The 17,603-nt window shown below is 46.4% G+C and overlaps 1 protein-coding gene across 1 annotated transcript in view; it reads left to right on the forward strand.

Annotated features, from left to right (window-relative positions):
• Sog (chordin short gastrulation) overlaps positions 1 to 17,603 on the forward strand; it is a 327,634-nt gene that overhangs the window by 184,609 nt on the left and 125,422 nt on the right. Inside the window, exon 4 of the mRNA XM_077677340.1 lies at positions 1,176 to 1,247. Coding sequence (XP_077533466.1) covers positions 1,176 to 1,247 — 72 coding nt within the window. The remainder of the gene's footprint in view (positions 1 to 1,175; positions 1,248 to 17,603) is intronic.

Below are 17,603 nucleotides of genomic sequence, written 5' to 3' on the forward strand. Positions count from 1 at the left end.
AACAGTTTTTAAAACTTTTTTCCTAAATCCTCAATGCTTTCAGAACGTAGTCAACAAACAGACCCAGTACTTAGAAAAGGAGGCCACAAAGTACCTCAGCCAAAAATGACTGCTCAATGCCCTTCAGATAACTTAGAAACTTTCTCAAGAAAATTTTCCCTCCTTCCCGCTATTGGTGTTCTTTCTTCGAGCGCTCGAAATGCTTCATGACAGCGTTGTAGCGGCTATTGGCCGGCTTTCGTTTAGTTTCAGCAATACACGAACGCATTCGATGCCCACTTTTTATTGAAAAAAAGCCACAAAATCAAAGCAGAATAGGAAGGCAAATTTGCTGCGACGAGCAAATCACGCAGTGCCGCTCCATGCTGGCGATAACTATAGCTTTCACAGTGCTTCTGGGCGTGAAGGTAAGAGTGAAAGCGTTTATCGGAAGTGTTGCACAGTATTAACTGGTAGATAAACTTGAGAACTGCAGAGGAAATTCCGCAAGTAATTCCGTGTTGCAGTTTCTGTGCGGGTGCACGCATAGGGTTGAATAAATAGGCCACAAACATGCGCCTGCACTGGTAACATCAATGACCGCAACTTTGCTAACAAAAAAAAAAAAAAATCGTGGTCGCGTTGGGAGACATTCACAGGAATTTATTTTCCTACGGTTGTCTTCCTAGTTACTGTAAATTATGACAGGCCGAGTTCTACCAAGCTGTCATTCTCCACCGCTATGTACGGCGAATGCGCGAGCGCGTTGCAGAAAACTCCGCTTTCACACGCCTTAGGCGACTTCGCATCATTAACCGTCCCTGGCGTTCCCCAAGGACTGTTAAAAACGCCGAAAGATCGGTGTTAAACGTGACTTCGTATTTTGTTTCTGTACGCAGCGTAATATATGCGGCTACCTTCAAAGACATGCGGGGTATATTGTATTTCCAACGCAAACGGGGCTCGTTTCTGACACGTTGGGCCTACAGTACCACGTCTTTTACGTTGACGACCCGTCCTTTGTCAGCAATAAAAACGTTTGTCCGTATTTCGGAGCGTAGCTTGCATTGGTATGCTCCATAGCACCCTAGCATTGGTATCCTCCCTTTGATTTTAGCGGCGTTGCAGATAGGTATGCTGTGAGGGGAGCTTTGGAAATTGTGAATGAACCTAATTTTGCGTCTCCTTCCACGCAGACTACGCCGACTTGGAAGAAGGCTTGGCTCTGCGCAAGCTTGAGTTGGATGACGACGACAGGAACTCCAAAGGTAAGCATTTCTTTTTCCATCGTGGTCAGCTCAATCAATCAATCAATCAACGAAATGATGAATAATCATAGACAATAAATTAGTCGGTTAGTCAATCGTGAGGTTTAATGACCCCTCCTGATCCATTCAATAAACAGGTAAATAAAATAAAATAATAAAAATGACTACAGTTAAACCTGGACTAACGAACCTCTATGTAACTAATTCCTGGATATAACGAAGTTTTTCAATTTCCTATTGCCAGCTTCATTAAAGCCCATGTTTTTGCGATATGTATGTAACGAAGGCGTTGCGATGGTTAACCCCGATATAACGAATTTGCTACGCTGGTGCGTCATTGTTTTTTGCCATTTTTCTGAAGAATAGGCTAGAGAAATGCACTAATGTAGCGAATTTCGCCCGCTCCGCAAACTACTGCATGTTTCCACGTGTGACTGCGGTGTTGCTTAGGTGCTAGGCTTGCTTTTCGGCGTGTAGTTGCGCGTCGCCGCTGCTACCTCCAGTGTCGGTTCTGCTACCAGGAAGCGAAATTTTTGGGTTGTCAAGATAAACGCGAAATATTAAATGCCGTCTCCGCCAGCGAGAAACAAGCTTAACGTCACCGCCCGGTAAATTATCCCAGCTGGCAACCTCTCAACAATTTTGAGTGTGTAAAAGAGCCTCAAGTTCACCAAAAGGCGCCCTTTCAGCATACGTTTGGTCTTTGAAACGTGTTAACACACCGAAAAGTGTCAAAAGAAAAAAGGGATACTTGAGTCACGTTCGCGCATACGGTGGTAAGGGGCCTTGCTCCTTTGTAGTGCCGTGTAATGATTAAAGGGGCCATGAAGACAAAATACAAGTGTGGTTCATTAGAAAGACTGCTCTGTCCTGATAAGAATGATACCGATTGCATCGCAAACTTCGGGAAAATAACGGAGATGTGAAAGAAAACGCGTGGAGGAGTGGCGACTCGCTGGCCAGTTTCCGGCAACTTTTCTATGACGTCACAGAATCTTGTTTGGGCGATTGACGGCCGCTGAACTGATCAATCGCCAGGACACATGGCTGGACGATTGTAGTGGGGCCGCTAGTTCCGTTTGATCGAATCACTTGAATGCTAACCTGCAGTTTAGACACTGAAAATTATGTTTTTAGTGATGGCCCATATGACGTCACTCGTGCCGATAACACGTCACTGTGGCGCGAAATTTGAAAGTTCCTAAGTATTTATTGCGTTTTTATCGGTTAAAAAACGTTTTTCGTGGCTGGAATGGAGCTGAGTGAGATACTGAAGCCTAACTATTACAAGTTAACCAAAGTTGTATTTTGTCTTCCTGTACCCTTTAAGCTCGTGGGAAAGCAGCAGGCGCATATCACGCAGTTTCTCACTTTTAAATGAATCCTTGAATGGCGAGTTCACCGTCACTGATGTCTAGCAGTCTGGTTTCGTTTCTGCTTCATTCGCACGCAAGCCTGAACTCGAAACTTGCGTGCAACGAAAACCTGGATGTTACGAAAAATTGCTAATTTCCGTCAACTTCGTTGTATCCAGGTTTAACTGTATAGGAAAGGTTTGTAGCAATGATACATTGAAAATTAATGCAGTTCCACTCAGCGTGTGCAGAGCAATGATTCGCCATACGGGATGTGGCACCGTTTTTCGCTCTTCAATTGCTACCACTTCTCACGCTGTGCCGCCCTCTGTCTCGCTTTTCTCTTGATGAATTGAACAGAGGTTTGTTCAATGCAATTCGGTTTCCCGGCTTCGCAGTGCTCGCGAGCTTTCTCCTATACTCGGTGACAACTTAAGAACGGCACCGGAAGTTGCCGCTGTTCCTCCGGATGTTTCTCCGCGCGGCGCAAGTAGGGCGTTACTGGGAATATTTTGAACATGGCGTGAGCCGTTCCCGTGAACTTTTGGACTTAATATGCTTATAAACGACTCCAGTGACGACAAACAAACTGCGTGAGACAAGGCAGACGATATCACGCATCATAGCAAACCCCTTTCAAAACGCGCGCGCACTGACGTCACGGGTCCGGCGCTTTGGCGGAGATATACACTACATGAGGTGGTGCCGTTCTTGAGTTGTAACCGAGCATAGGACAGCTCGCATCCTTTTCTTTATCTTTTTTTAATACGAAACTTTATTTCATAAAACAAGAACTTTGTACAGAACACTGTTTGGACCGAGAGGTGCAGCGGCTAGTGGCCGGCCCAATATAAAACTACAAGCAAGTCACAAGCAATTCACGAGCACTTAAGTGGTAGAGCGTGGAGGGCTAAAAAAAATTGAGGTGTACACAAGATTACTTGTCTTACAACTGTAATTGTACATATTCGCAGATACACTCAACAAATACAAACAGAAAAGTAATGACACTTGTCTTGTGTTTCTTGCTCTTGTGTTTCTTGTGTTTCTTGCTCTGCCTGTATCTGTTCTTTTTGTTCTAGTTTTTGCCTCGCACATTCTGGAGCCTTTCTGCGCCATTTCGAGCGCGTATTTCGAACGCGCCGTTTTTGCTTCGGTGGCCACTTTTTCTTCTTATTGTCGCAAAAAACCAACCCAATGAGCAATCCTAACGAAATGGAAGCGGAGACTGCCAGTTAATAAAACATATTTTGCCTCAAATGTGCCTGCAGTTTTCTAGGCGCTAAATGATGGGCGGTTCCAGGAGTTTCGAATGGTTCTGGGTATATAAAGCTCTTGTTCGAGTGACCTCCTAACTCTTTGCCGGAAGGGTGAATCAAGAGGCAAGCGGGTATCTATTCGAAGCCTCTGTTTGGTTGCGCGACGCCGCGTGACTCTGTTTTGGTCCGTGACGCGGCGTGACTGCAGTGGCTATGACCGCGGACGAGCTACGACGGCAAGCCTGGCCTCTAAAGTGTTCTGCACTTAAAATGCAAACCGAACTGTATGGGCAGTGTTCGGTTAAGCACAGCACAATCTTTAGGGAACATGGCAAAAATTGCTGGAAGGCGTGTCCTTGTATACCCCTCAATGATCTACATAATCACGCTTTTCAGCAATCACGCCCTCCCCCCTTACCGACGTTCCCACCCCCTTTGTTTGTCATTGGGGGAGGAAGAGCTAAAAAGACTTCCCTCAATTTACGCTATGGGCCTATATTACATTACAACTGCACTTGTTAGTTGTAATGTAATGCGATAAAAAGTGACTGTCGCGAAGATGTTTTCAGAAAAACATAAAAATGGCGTTGGGAGGGCATGACTTATTTAACAAAACTGTGCTTGATTCCTCTATCATAGAAATCAGCAAAACATAAAAGTGAAATTTGCGGCAAAATCTGCAGCTGAGCATGATTTGCGGGTTGGCGGTTGTCTTGTGCGTGTGCTTGGTGAGCGACGTCCTGCTGGCGGGTCGCTTCGGCAAAGGTGTACTGGAGTCATTTCCGTTAATAATATGACGTCAGTGGAATCTTGGGGTACCGCGGCATAAAACACTTTCGTGTTAAAATATAAAACCTAAAGGCGAAAAACCCTATGGATAGTGCTCTTTAGTACTAAAGGTTGCTTCCCCGCAAGAAGACCCTGTGTGCAGGGGTGCACCCTTTACAGCCCGCCTGCTTCGTTGTACTGGCGTCACTTCCGTGACGGATATGACGTCCGAGAAATCTTCGTGTATCCGGGAATGAAACGCTTTAGTGTTAAAAGAACAATAAATTGGAGTTTTACGCAGTGGAGCTACACCTTACGCCCTGAAGTCACGACGCATGATACCAGGCGAGATGTACGTACGAAAGAGGCCGTCGGGAACAGTTGCTAAGGGGTGACGGCAGCCGGAATTACGCTGGCACGCAGTAATTATGCGGAGGTGGGTAATTACAATTGTTTTCAAAGCGAATTTATCGTATACTTGACACTGATTTATCGTCAAGACACTTCGGTTAACACGCTTGTTTTTTTTTCTGTTGTTGTTTTTTGTGGGAAACAAATTCGGTGTAATTCGTTTCAGGAAAGTCGCCTGTAACACCTTTTACCAGCCGCTCTTACGAATACCGTTTTTATGTCATTCCATCGCCCCTGGCACTCGAAGGATATAGAACGCGTCACTGTTGTACAAGCTTCTTATTAGATCTACGTAGTATAAACTGTCTTAACTTGTACGGTTTAGAAAGGGTGCGACAGCCGCTTTAACCTGCAAAAGCCCGGTCGTTATCTTGCAAACGAGAAAGGGTAAACTGGACAAAGGAAAAAATGCGCCATCCAAATTACCTCCCAAGAAGCAGATGACGCCGAACATAAAACGCCCCCCATAACGTGTGTAAACTCACTCAAAAACATGTTTCACTAAACTATATCAAAACTATTTCTTCACTGCACTTTTCCAACACGCCCTCAGTGTTTGTTGCATGCGCAGAACAAACTAGTCGCAATTATTCCCCAACGGCCGGGCCCCTGCGGAACGCCGTACAGGTGTGACGCAGCGGCCCATCTTCATGCCCGCTCTAGCGGACGCAACGATGTTAACACGAGGCGAGGAGACTGCGAACAGCAGCAGAAGCATGTCGGGGGAAACCGAGCGGACGAAAAAAAAAAAAACGAGACCAACTTCAGCCGTATATACGCTGAAAACTGGGGGCTGTGCGACAGAGAATTGCACGGAACGCGCCCTAGCGTGTACGACGCGGACGAAACGAGAACGAGTCGCGCCCGTGAAGCCGTAAATTGGTTTTGAGCGGGGCGTTTCTGCTATATAGCGTGCCGTCGGTCCATCCTACCGTGCGCGGAGCCCACGTGTGTACTTTTATGAGCGCGTATACGGATAGGCTAAGCGAACCCGCCACGTGGCATGAGCCGCTATCCAGCCCCAACAGATTTTTCCTTTTATGTGCTAGCTTGCTGTTCAATCTTCGCTAGCTAAACTCGGCCGTTATTTGTTCAGCGCTCGGCAATCATCGGTACGTTTCTGTTAGAGCTATATGTTTCGATCTCAAACCGCGTATGGTTGATATACAGCGGAACCCCGCTCTTACGTTCCTCAGTGATGCGTTTTCCCGGCTACTACGTTCTTTTTGTCTAGTCCCGGCGTAGCTCACATAGAGTCCCATGTATAAAAATTCTCACTGTTACGTCGTGGCTCAGAGTACGTTCCCTGATCATTCGTCCCAATCTGACATTCCGAAGCCCCCCAGGCAACATGCGCGGACCGCCATTTTGACGTTTGACGAGCCTGGCCAGGCTTGGCTACGGATCTGACTGCATGAAGCCGCGCACGCGTGCGATTCGTAACCACTAGATGACCCTGTGTTACTCTATGCTATCACCATCATCACTGCGTTTACAACGGAAGTGGTTGTTGTACCCCCGTCCCCTTCTTTCTCGGTCAGCGCGAGTTGACCATGTACGCGCCATAAAGTTTCCCTGCACTTTTGTTGTTCGGTGGGTGTGTAATCGATAACACAAACTGGCTCAATCAGCGAATAAGCCAGTGGCCTTGAAACGCCAGAGAAAAATTCTCATTGGCGGTGACGCTTCAAGTTGCTATTATAGCTCCTGCGGTTGCTTCACCCAGCGGCTCAGCAGTCAGCAGCGAGGTGCTCTGCGCGGCGCACCGCCGCACTCCTTCTACCGGCGCTGCGGTCGCCTGAGCTTCTCTCGGTGCTGAACAAGGAGCGGCGCTCAATTGCGCACCAATGCTTTAGCATTCACTACATCATAAAATGTGTAAGGTGTTCTCGTAGTATAGTGTTTTCCTTTTCGCAATGTCTATACTGCCGCGCGCCGGCATTATGCATCATATAGCTGGGGTGGCAGAACTCGGGTAGTGTGCCGTAGTGGCATAGGCAATAATAACGAAAAATCCATGGCGGCGTGAGGTCCCGTTCTAGCTTCGTCATCAGAATGTCGTGGTTCGAATCCGGTGTTAGCCAGTTTCTTTTTTTTTTTAGCTTCAGTTATAACTTTAATAAACCTTAAAATTATAACTAACGACATAAGTTTTTTAAGGATTTTTTAGGATTTAAGTTACTGCACTTTGTACGTTAGGTTAAGGGCAGGTTACGTTAAAGGGACCCTGCAACACTTTACATGAGCGCTTTCACTTTTTCCTTCGCGTCTGGAACAACTGCGAATGCTATAGTTAGCGCCAGCACAGAGCGGCGCTGCGTGATTTGCTCGTCGCATCAGGTACGCCTTCCGTTTCTGCTTTGTTCTGGTGGCTTTGTTTTTAAAGTTGCTAACGAAAAGCGTTCATTGCTTCAACTTAAGGAAAACCGGCCAACAGCTGCTACATGGCCTTAGTGACGTAACTCGAGCCATCGGAGAACGTCAAGACTGGGGACGAGAGAAAAATCTTTCGCGGGAGTTTACAAGTTATCTGAAGGGCATAGAACAGTAAGTTTTGGCTGAGGTACTTTGCGACACGCTAGTCTAAGTACTGAGTGTGTTGGGTGACTACGTTATGCAAACATTTAAGATTTCAAAAAAAAAAAACTTGAAAAAAGCGTTGCATGGTCTGTTTAAGATATATCAATGAAAAACAAGCATAATGGATGAACCCTAACAAGAGAGCGAGTGAGAGTGAGTGGCTTGTTTGTTGATGCGTACCTCGACTGGCATATAATTGACGGCTACTGCTCCTCGCGCTTCTCTCCTGTTCGTTATCATGCTCGTCGACGAGAAGCAAATGGTTGTCTTCAATCTCTCTTGCGTTTTTTACTCGTCATCAACTGTACAATAACAACGACAAACTTTCTGAGGTACTGTGAAGTTGAACCTTTTTTCGCTCCTCCTCTGTGTTCTCCGCTCCGTCTCGTCCTTTCGCGCTGTTTAAAATGATTTCCATGCAGCTGGCCCAGATTTCCTTCTTGTTGAAGTTTCACCTTGTTTTTTTTCATCCAGGACCGATTTTCTTGCCCGTCTTTCGCTTTTTTGATTGTTTTGTTACGCATCGGAAAGTACACCTTGGGGGAAGCAAAAGTTGACGCAGACGGTGACCGCGCTCCTGCATTTTTCGGCACCTTTTAGCGTTTTATACATTGCTCTTATCGATAACGCGTACTCAATTTTCTTATCTTGCCACAAGGGCACATCACTAACATGGGACGCGCGATGCAATTGGCTCGAGAAAACGCGGGCGCAGTGCAGATTACAAAGCCGCAAAAGTTAAAAGTTCTAGCAAAAAAGTGAAACCTTGAAAAGCAGAAAACAAAAGCCCATAGGGCACCAATTAGGCAGCGGACAAAAACTGTGGTTGATTTCTCTGCCATAGGAATCAGTAAAACACGATAGTGAAATGTGCTGCGAAATGTGAAGCTGAGCATGATTTGCGGGTCGGCGGCCGTTTTGTGGTTGGGCTTGGAGAGCGACGTCTTGCTTGCGGGTCGCTTCGGCAAAGGTCTACTGGCGTCATTTCCGTGACGGATATAACGTCAGTGAAATATTGGTGTATCCCGGCATAAAACAGTTTCGTGTTAAAATATAAAACCCGAAAACGAACAACCCAAACTATAACGTACTCTTTAGTACTAAAGGTTGCTTCCCCGCAAGAAGGCTCTGTGTGCAGGGGTGCACCCTTTGCAGGCCGCTTGCTTCGTTGTACTGGCGTCCATTCCGTGACGGATATGACGTCACCGAAATCGTTGTGTATCCCGGAATTAAACACTTTCGGGTTAAAAATATTCGAAGGTACTCAAGACATTCCACGCATCGCCTTAAGCTCGAAACTAGAGCACTCCTTCCAGCTTTACGAGCACAAAGAAAGACGGCTCTTAAATTTCCTTCTGGCTTCCCGTGATGTCCTTTTTTTTGCGCAAGGGTAGACAGTTTGGCTCAGTGGTCTTGCTTCTGAGAATGGGCGTCACACGGGGCTGAGAGAAAATATCAAGAAAGAGACATACAAAAGCGTTGACTTTTGGCAAGTTTAGACAGCAGGGCAGCTTAAACAGCAGTCCCAAATCATTCTGGAAAAGGGAAACATCCCCACTAACGAAAAGTTTGCCCTTTAGCGCTCCTGTTTGCCTCTTGTCGTTCCTCTTTCCGACCCTATTATGTTATTGGTGATTGCCACCCGCTCAGACGGATGCAACGTTTTTTTTTTTATCTTATGTTATCAGTAGGGTGGAGCGCTCAACCACGTTCAGCACACAAAAAATAGTGACGCAAATAAAAAACTAAAGTCCTCTCTCCCTCTCTCTCTCTTTTATTGGGGGGGGGGGGGGGAGGCGTCGCGAAGTAATGAAATGAGCAAAGCATTCCTTGTGAACTCAGGATTGGTTCGGCTGGACTTTCATGGCAATTTGTCTTCTTCCGTCAACTTCCCGTCAGTTCCAAGTCGGTGTTTCTTCAAAGCGGGCGGCTGAGCTTGTGTACAATGTATTACAATACCGCTTCGCTCAAGCAATCAGTGAATCTTGTGCTGTACCCCCAAAAAATCGTTACTGCTGGTCATTCGTTCATTAAATTTTGTATGTCTCCCACCTTATCTGGTTTCTTGATCAAACTTTTTTATTTAAAAAAACTCCCATGCAAAGCAGCAAATTTCTTCCTGGAAAAAAAAATAAGAAAACTTCCCCTAATACGATTATCGGCTGATGCGGAAGGGAGGTCCCAGGAAGCTTCCCAGGAAGCTTTCTGTTTTTTTTTGTTATTTACAGTAGGTTGAAACTGCACTAATTTCAGCCACTGCGAAAAAAATTCCTCTTTTTGTTATGCAGTTGGCCGCTATTGTTTTCAGTTCGACAGTCGCAGTTTTAACATACCATCATAACCGGCATATTAAAAAGCAGCGTCAAAACCGGCCAGCATAAAAACCGACCTTCGTCAAGGACGCCAAACTTCAGTATCCTCGAGCGGCAAGCTCGTTACTTCGACAAAGTGACCCATTCATGTTAAGAGACGAAAGAAGATTACGCGTTAAGCACCTGTGTCCAGAGCTAAATATCTGCCTGCTTCTACGGCAACGTGCCAAAAACGAGCGCTCAAGTGGGAGGATTTAGCTTTATCCCGCCAAGAAACAAGAACAACTACAGCTTTCAGGCCGGTCTGCTTGACCGGACCTTTTGAGGCGCTCATTTGTTAGACTTGCAGTCTAAAGTTCGTTGCTTAACTGCACCAAATCCCGCAAAAATTCATCACTAATCGACGCCAACACTAGGCTATCGTACGGCGAAATATCAAAGGGAAAACATCCCCCAGCACTTAGTCTTGGAACTTACCTCTGCGTTTGACTTTTTTTTTTCTTAGCAACGATAAGTTCCGAGGCCAAGGAACTCGTTAATGAGATAGGGTAGAAGTTGTTGCTAGAGATACCGACGCATCTTGCTACGTAATTTCAAATTCTGTCGGTGTTTAACGCGCCGAAGCTACACCTGAGGCTCTGAGGGGCGCCGTAGGGAAAGGCTGCCCCCGATTTATTTTGGATCACGTAAAGTAAGTAACTTCAACGTACACCGAAATCTCGACACACGGGTGTTTTCGCTTTTTGCCCAGATCTGAAAAACTGCCCCCGAAACTGGGACCGAACCCGCATAATTGGCTGCAGCATCACGAAATCTTAGCAACTGAGCCAAGGCGGTGGGTACACGCACCATTTCGTTTTCCTGGAATATGTCCCTCGATCCCAAAGCAGCTCACCTTAACCAACATCTATTTTAGTTACCTTCACCTGACACTGCCTCGCTGTCGAGTTTTTTTTTTTAGTCATGTTTCCTAAATGCCTCGGGGAATGCCTCTGCCCACGCACAAATGGATTGCCTCCGTGTAGAAACGCGCAAGTACCGTTTAGCCTTCCGCCTTCGGGCAACGTAGCGCTGAAGACGCCGAACATCCCACCTGTTCCTAACGCTAATCCTGGCGTCCCCGCAGGTTAGGGGCATGCGTGCTGCGCCCACTGCTTTTTATTAATCACCTCTTTAAGCGGTCGGTAAAGCGTGCCGAGAACCGCGATCGCGGTGGGCGCCTCGTTTGCATAAACAGGCGCGCGCAGGCGTGTGACATATGCGGGTGCTGACACGACCTCTTGGCAGCGGTTTTCGTCTCCGTATTTTTTTCCTACGCCCGCTTACGCGTATGTGGTGTGGCTTGGTTGCGTAGTGCTGACGATCCTGCCTTCGGGAAAATGGAGCCGCGCGCGGTCTCTCCGCGGTGATATTTCTTTTACAAGGCTGTCAACACTTGGTAAGGTTCCAAGAGGTGGGTGGAAAGCACACTACCACAGAATTAACCCCGCGCGTCCCCTCCCCTCCACTATTCTCCTAGAGGACCCACCGCTTAGTCTTGAGCTGCCTTATTACTTACTCCGTGGTTTGATCGGTGTCATTATCAACGTAAAACTTTTTCCGCATTTGCGTGGCGTATGTGCAAGGCCAAATTTGAACATTACATTAAAGGGACTCCAACACCTCCGATAAACGCTTTCACTCTTTCCTTCGCACCTGAAAGCACTGCGGAAGCTATAGTTATCGCAGGCACGGAACGGCCCTGCGGGATTTGCTCGTCGCAGCAGATACGCCTTTTGTTTATGCGTTGCTTCTATTGCGTTGTTCTTAAAGTGGCTATCTAATGTGTTAATTGCTGTAGCGGAAGGATGCCGGTCAATAGCCACTACATCGCCTTAACGACCTAATCGGGGCGGTCGAAGAACGCCAAGACCCGGAAAGAGAGAGAAATGTTTTGAGCGTTTTTTTTATGTTATCTGATGGGCATAGAGCCGTAGTTCTTGGCTGAGGTACTTTGATTGATTGTAGGGTTTAACGCGCCGGCGCAACGCAGGCGATGAGGTGCTCCGTAGTGGAGAGCTCCGGATTAATTTTGACCACCTGGGGATCTTTAACGTGCGCCGGAATCTCGTACACACTGGCGTTTTTGCTTTTCGCCTCCACCAGAAAAGCGGCCGCCGCAGCCGGGAATCGAACCCGCGACCTCGTGCTCAGCAGCGCAACGCCTTAGCCACTGAGCCGCCGCGGCGGCTAAGCTGCTGAGGTACTTTGCAACCCCCTAATCTAAGTACTGCGTGTATTGGTTGACTACGTTCTGAAAGCATTTGAGATTTAACAAAAAGTTGTAAGAAGTGTTACAGGGTCCCTTTAAGCAATGAGGCGTAGGCACCTACCAGGCCAGCTTAGTATTTATTATTTATTTATTTGACAATACTGTTGACCCTCTATTGAGGGTCATTACAGGGAGGGAACAAAAACACTGCAATAACGCACAGTCATGAACATATATGGGATTACGCATAATTAATAAAAACGTATTTATAGCTAATTCAATCTGTTGTACTCCCGAACGCACCACAACATCATTTGGTAGTTTATCCCATATTTCAATGACATCCGGAAAAAAGAATACTGATGTACGTAAGTATGCGCGTTAACAGTTTGAATTGCTCTGCTGTGTTTTTTTTTTCGGGAAAGAAGAACGCTTATATTTGAACAAAGCAAAAATTTAAGTAGAGTATCTTATTCTAATTTCAGTCTTCTTCAAAGATTTGTCGCTCGCTGATTTGGTGGTTGCGCCACGGCCAAGTTGTTCGTGCTAGCGCCTCGTCCGACAGCCGCCATGGTGGAACACTCTCAATAGTACCTAAGAGAATATGTCCCTAGTGTCTATAGGAGTTTGCGAAGCGGCTGCGTGTTGCGATGGGGATTATGGGTAGAGTGTGGCTTAGCATAGGCTTGGCTAGAAGCGACTTTCTGGTTACGTGAACTAGAGCTTCGTTGGCCAAACTGCGACGAAACGTTGAGTCGCTGATATTTTATACTCTGTACAAAGAAATATTTATTAAACCCTCTTAAATTACCTATAGTAAACAACCAGTTTGGAAATAAGAAGAAAATTCTGCCACCCGACCCTGGTAAACGGTGTCCAACGAAGCTGTCAGAAAATGAGACAATTGCCCCTTCTGATGGGGACATGCAATGCTTTTTTGCTTTAGTGTGACGGTAGTGACATTCGCTTTGTGGTCGCGGCCATATCTTACATTCGCTTTGTGGTCGCGGCCACATCTTAGGCATGGCCTGTACCGTGTCGTGCGTTTATTCTGGTCGTTGTAGCGTGCGTCGCTCACGAAACTATGAAGCCAGTCTTAGTACTGTTTCAAAATGTCAACGTTAAGCTCACCAGCGACAGCTACCTGTGTGTCTCATTCTTTCCCTAGCCATGCTAAGTGCTGTATAGGCATGGAGATGCCAATGTCTTCTTCGGATATTTAATTAATGATGGGGTCTGTGAAGGTTAACAATCCGTCACTGATGTTTACACCACCGACATCCGTGGAGTCGGTGGCATCTGTTTCTGGCTCTAGAATCAAAATGTACATGCGCTATGTGTAATGTTGGTTACATATACTCGTCGGAGAGAAGCGTGCTTGCCACCGCGCTGAGCCGATTGGACAATCGACTATTTGCGGTGGAAACTATTCTAAGTCATTGGTATTCACCATCGACCTCGCAGAAGGCGACGAAAGCCCTTTTACGTTTCCTGAGTGAAACGAACTTGCTTGAAAGACTATAGTGCCCGAAAAGGGTCTAGAGTGCGCGCTTTCCCACTCCTATCTCTTCCTCTTCTCCCCCCCATTTTATTCCCTGAGCCCCATTCCCCCAGTGCAGGGTAGCAAACCGGGCTCTACACCTGGTTGACCTCCCGGCCTTTCCTTTCTTTTTTCTTCTCTCTCTTGTGTGAGTTTTGAAACTCGAACGAAATAAAAAGTAAACGAGATTAAGCGTTGGACAGAACTCACTCCTCTTGGGTTACGTGTTACACTGTGGGTGTGCACCATTGGGAGTGTATTTACATTCGCTTGAAAGCAAACAGTCCCGGGGTTGAGCGTTGAGAAATACACCTCTTGTTAGGCTAACGCTAGGTAGCCCTAACGTTGTGTCTGACGACGTGACACGCACGACAGTCCCTGTACGTGAACCTGCTGGCGCTTGTTGATGTCGATAGAACTCAACGCATAACGTTAGGTCCCACGTCAGGGGGACCCCGGCGAAAACGTGACCGTCGCTCTCGTCGAAGGGTATTTGTCGCGTGATAAAGTATCGAAACAGAAGGTCCTGAGAGGAGAGGGAAGATAGCCCAGTGTTCAGCCACCTCGCACAATGCTCGTTCAGCCACGAAGCTCTCAGGAGGAAAAGAATGCCGCGTGAGCAAGAAGACGCGATGCTAAACAAAACCCGGGATAGTCGCTGTGTGGTGCTGCAGTCGGGAGGGTTGGGAGCTCAGCTTAGTGAAACGACTCTAAATTTTACACGTGAGCGTTTGCGTTAAAGAGGCCCCGCAGCACTCTTGCCAACTTTTAAAGTGAAGCTTTAGTGTTCCCACTGATGGCGTCTGTAACGCAAAAACGGGTGAAGCGAAATAAAAAAAAACGTTTCCGGTAGACGGAATCGAACCTGGGTCCCTCACGTTATGAAGCCGGCGCGTCTATCCGATTTGGAGAGGAATCCACTTCGACGTGGTCGAAGCGGTTTGGATTTGGAGAGGAATGCATGGGCGTGCAAAATTAGACACAGAAATCCTGCACCGTGTAAAGACTGCGATGACCCTTCACGAGAAATCATCGCGTTCAACCATCGTCGTCGTTAGACGGAGGGGTGCCCTATTTTTTTTTCTAAATCCTTAATAATTTCAGAACGTAGTCGATAAACACAACCAGTACTCAGAATAGACGGTCGCAAAGTACCTCAGCCAGAAATGTTTGCTGTATGCCCATAAGATAACTTACAAACTTGCTGAAAAGATTTTGCTCTCTTCCCAGGTCTTGGCGTTCTTTTGCCGCTGTAATAATGTTATTACAGCGATGTAGAAGCTATTGGCAGGCCTTCTTTCAGTTGCAGCAATGAACTAACGCATTCGATAACCACTTATTTTTAAAAAAGCTACGAAAGCAAAGCAGAGACGGAAGGTGGATCTGCTGCGACAAGCAAACCCCGCAGTGCCGCTCAGTGCTGGCGATAACTATAGCTTACGCAGTGCTTCCAGGTGCGATAGAAAGAGTGAATGCGTTTTTTAAAGACGATAGTCTTTCTTGGGCTACTTAAACCCAGAAATTTTGGTCTGTCTGTATGTCTGTCTGTCTGTCTGTCCGTCTGTCTGTGACTCGATTCAGCCACCCGGCCAAAGTAATTCAATGCCTGCGCAATAGTCTTATGTAGTCACAGCTAAATGCGCCCGTCTAAGTCCGGTGTAATGTTCATACTTGTCAATATTGTTGAAGAACAACAAGACATTACGCATATATAAGACAACAAATTGATACAGAAGTGATATTTGCAGCGTTCCTTTATAAAAAATCGTACATGTTTGATATTGGCGAGATTAAATACTTCATCAACTAAAGAAGAAAATATCACTCCGCCGTCGCCTGCTGTCGCCCGCGCCATATAGCTTCTGGCGGTATTTGAAGAAATCAAGTGGCAAGAGTTACGCAAAGTTCCACTAGATAGGTTCCACGTTCTGCTTGCAACGCACGTGGAGTAGGGAAACGCGGTTCTATAAACGTTGAATTAGAGCGCCTCGATTAACGCGCGTCTTCGCCGTACGGCAGCGTTCGCATCGAGACACCCGGTTTGGAGCAGTGGAACGCGGGATATTTAAAGTGATTTAGGCAAACCTTTGGCGTCTTTACCTTGGGAGGAGCGCTACGCAAGAGGAACAACATGAGAGGTGAGCAGGAAAGCGAAGGGAGGCATTTACTTCGCAAAAGCCGATAAAGACTATCGTCTTTTGACGGCATTTGCAACGAAAGGAGCAGATACACGGCCAATTTTTTTTTTTAAGTGTTGCAGAGTTACGTTAACTTAAAGATTCGCGTCACGGGTGTATGAAGCTCGGCGATAACAGTTGGTACAGAAACAGAAAGCGCCAAGAATAACGTTGTTGGCGCAGCTTTCGCGGCAGGATAAGTACAGCCTTTGTAAAAGTTTTCTGGGACAACCCTAAGCCTTGCGGACCACAAAGAATTAAAAGAACAAGCTTAATCTTTAACTTGGACAAGATGATTTTATGACAGCAAGAAAAAAAGGTGTTTTCTCTAGCTTCCCGGCATAAAACGTTTCAGCCTCGCTCAAGACGTAAGCTTGTACATTGAACTTTTTGCAGCTTGTGCACTTTGGTCTTGGCCTAGAAAATTTTGACACAGACTGTACGTGATCGCGCTCTGTCCAGGTGGGTTTTAAAAATAAAAGATGTAGTTGACCAAGCCATGTGGTAAACTGGTAGATAACTATTCAATCCGTGTTAGATTCGCTCGTTTCACTCTGATTTGTGTTCGATTGTGTAACACAACTATTTTATTCATATTCTGTTCGATTTTTAAAAACAGTATTCAAACGCGAGCGGCACTAAATATCCAGCATCTGTGCATAATAACGGGCTGGTAAGAAAGAAAAATCTCATATCTGGAAATGCTAGCATGGGTAAGTTAATAGGTGTAAGAAAAAATGGAAAAGAAATAGCGAGACCACCTTATTTAAATTAGAGAACGTTTTAGAATTAGAACTAAATATTTTGTTTTAATTAAACAAGTCTTCTTGGCTTCCGCTTCATTTCGCCGGGCTAGAAAACAGGGTGAACAGCGCCTTTGCCAAGCGAGAAAACGTGCTCTCTTGTGAAACAGCGCGGCCAAGGAAATGTAAAATAGGAAAAAATATTTCCCGAGTTCGGACTGAGCCGTAAGAAAGCGGGACGTCCACACTAAACAAGTTCCAAGGCAAATGTGAGCGTGAGAGTGTTAATTACATAAGACGACAACGGTGACTGCAAATACGAAATAATAATAGTTAAAAAAGAGGAAAAACTCGTAAAGTTAAGAGACAAGTTTAGGAATGCCAGCATTTAAAAAAAAAAGGGCGGGAAAAAGCCTTTCCCGACCCAGCTACAGCTTTCCAGCCGGTTAGCACAAGCTCGTGGCCTTGTGTATTTTTGCGCTTTACCGCTCTGGCGTTGGCTCTACAAACCCTTTTTGCTTCGTTTTCACAGAGTTGATTCTTTGCTTTAATTAGGGAAAGTTCGGTTCTTTGCAGTGTCTGCAGAGCGAGAGGGAACCGGACTTGGAAGGCGTGTTTCCGTCCACGCTGCCCTGGCGCACGCATTCGCTAGCGGCCGGTCGCAATTAAGGGGAGTCCTCGAGAACAAACAGGCCAGCCTAATTAAATCTCGCAGCCTGCTGAGCTCGGCTCACCTTGTAGCCTCGGCCATTGCGCGCTACGAAACGACGCGCACGTTTGGATAGCGTGCGCGCGTGCGTGTGCGCCGTTAGCTAAGTTGCCTGTTCCCTGAAGGCTACCCTTTAAAACGGCTTCACGCGACGTTTACTGGAACGTGAACTGTGTGTGTTAGGCGGCAGTAACCACGAAGAATTTAGACCAAGCGCCTGTTTTGAATTACTTTGGTAATGGTAATGCGTG

This window comes from Haemaphysalis longicornis, unplaced genomic scaffold (genome assembly GCF_048455015.1).
Source record: "Haemaphysalis longicornis isolate Haplotype H1 unplaced genomic scaffold, Haemaphysalis longicornis Haplotype H1 scaffold_7, whole genome shotgun sequence".
Taxonomy (NCBI): domain Eukaryota; kingdom Metazoa; phylum Arthropoda; class Arachnida; order Ixodida; family Ixodidae; genus Haemaphysalis; species Haemaphysalis longicornis.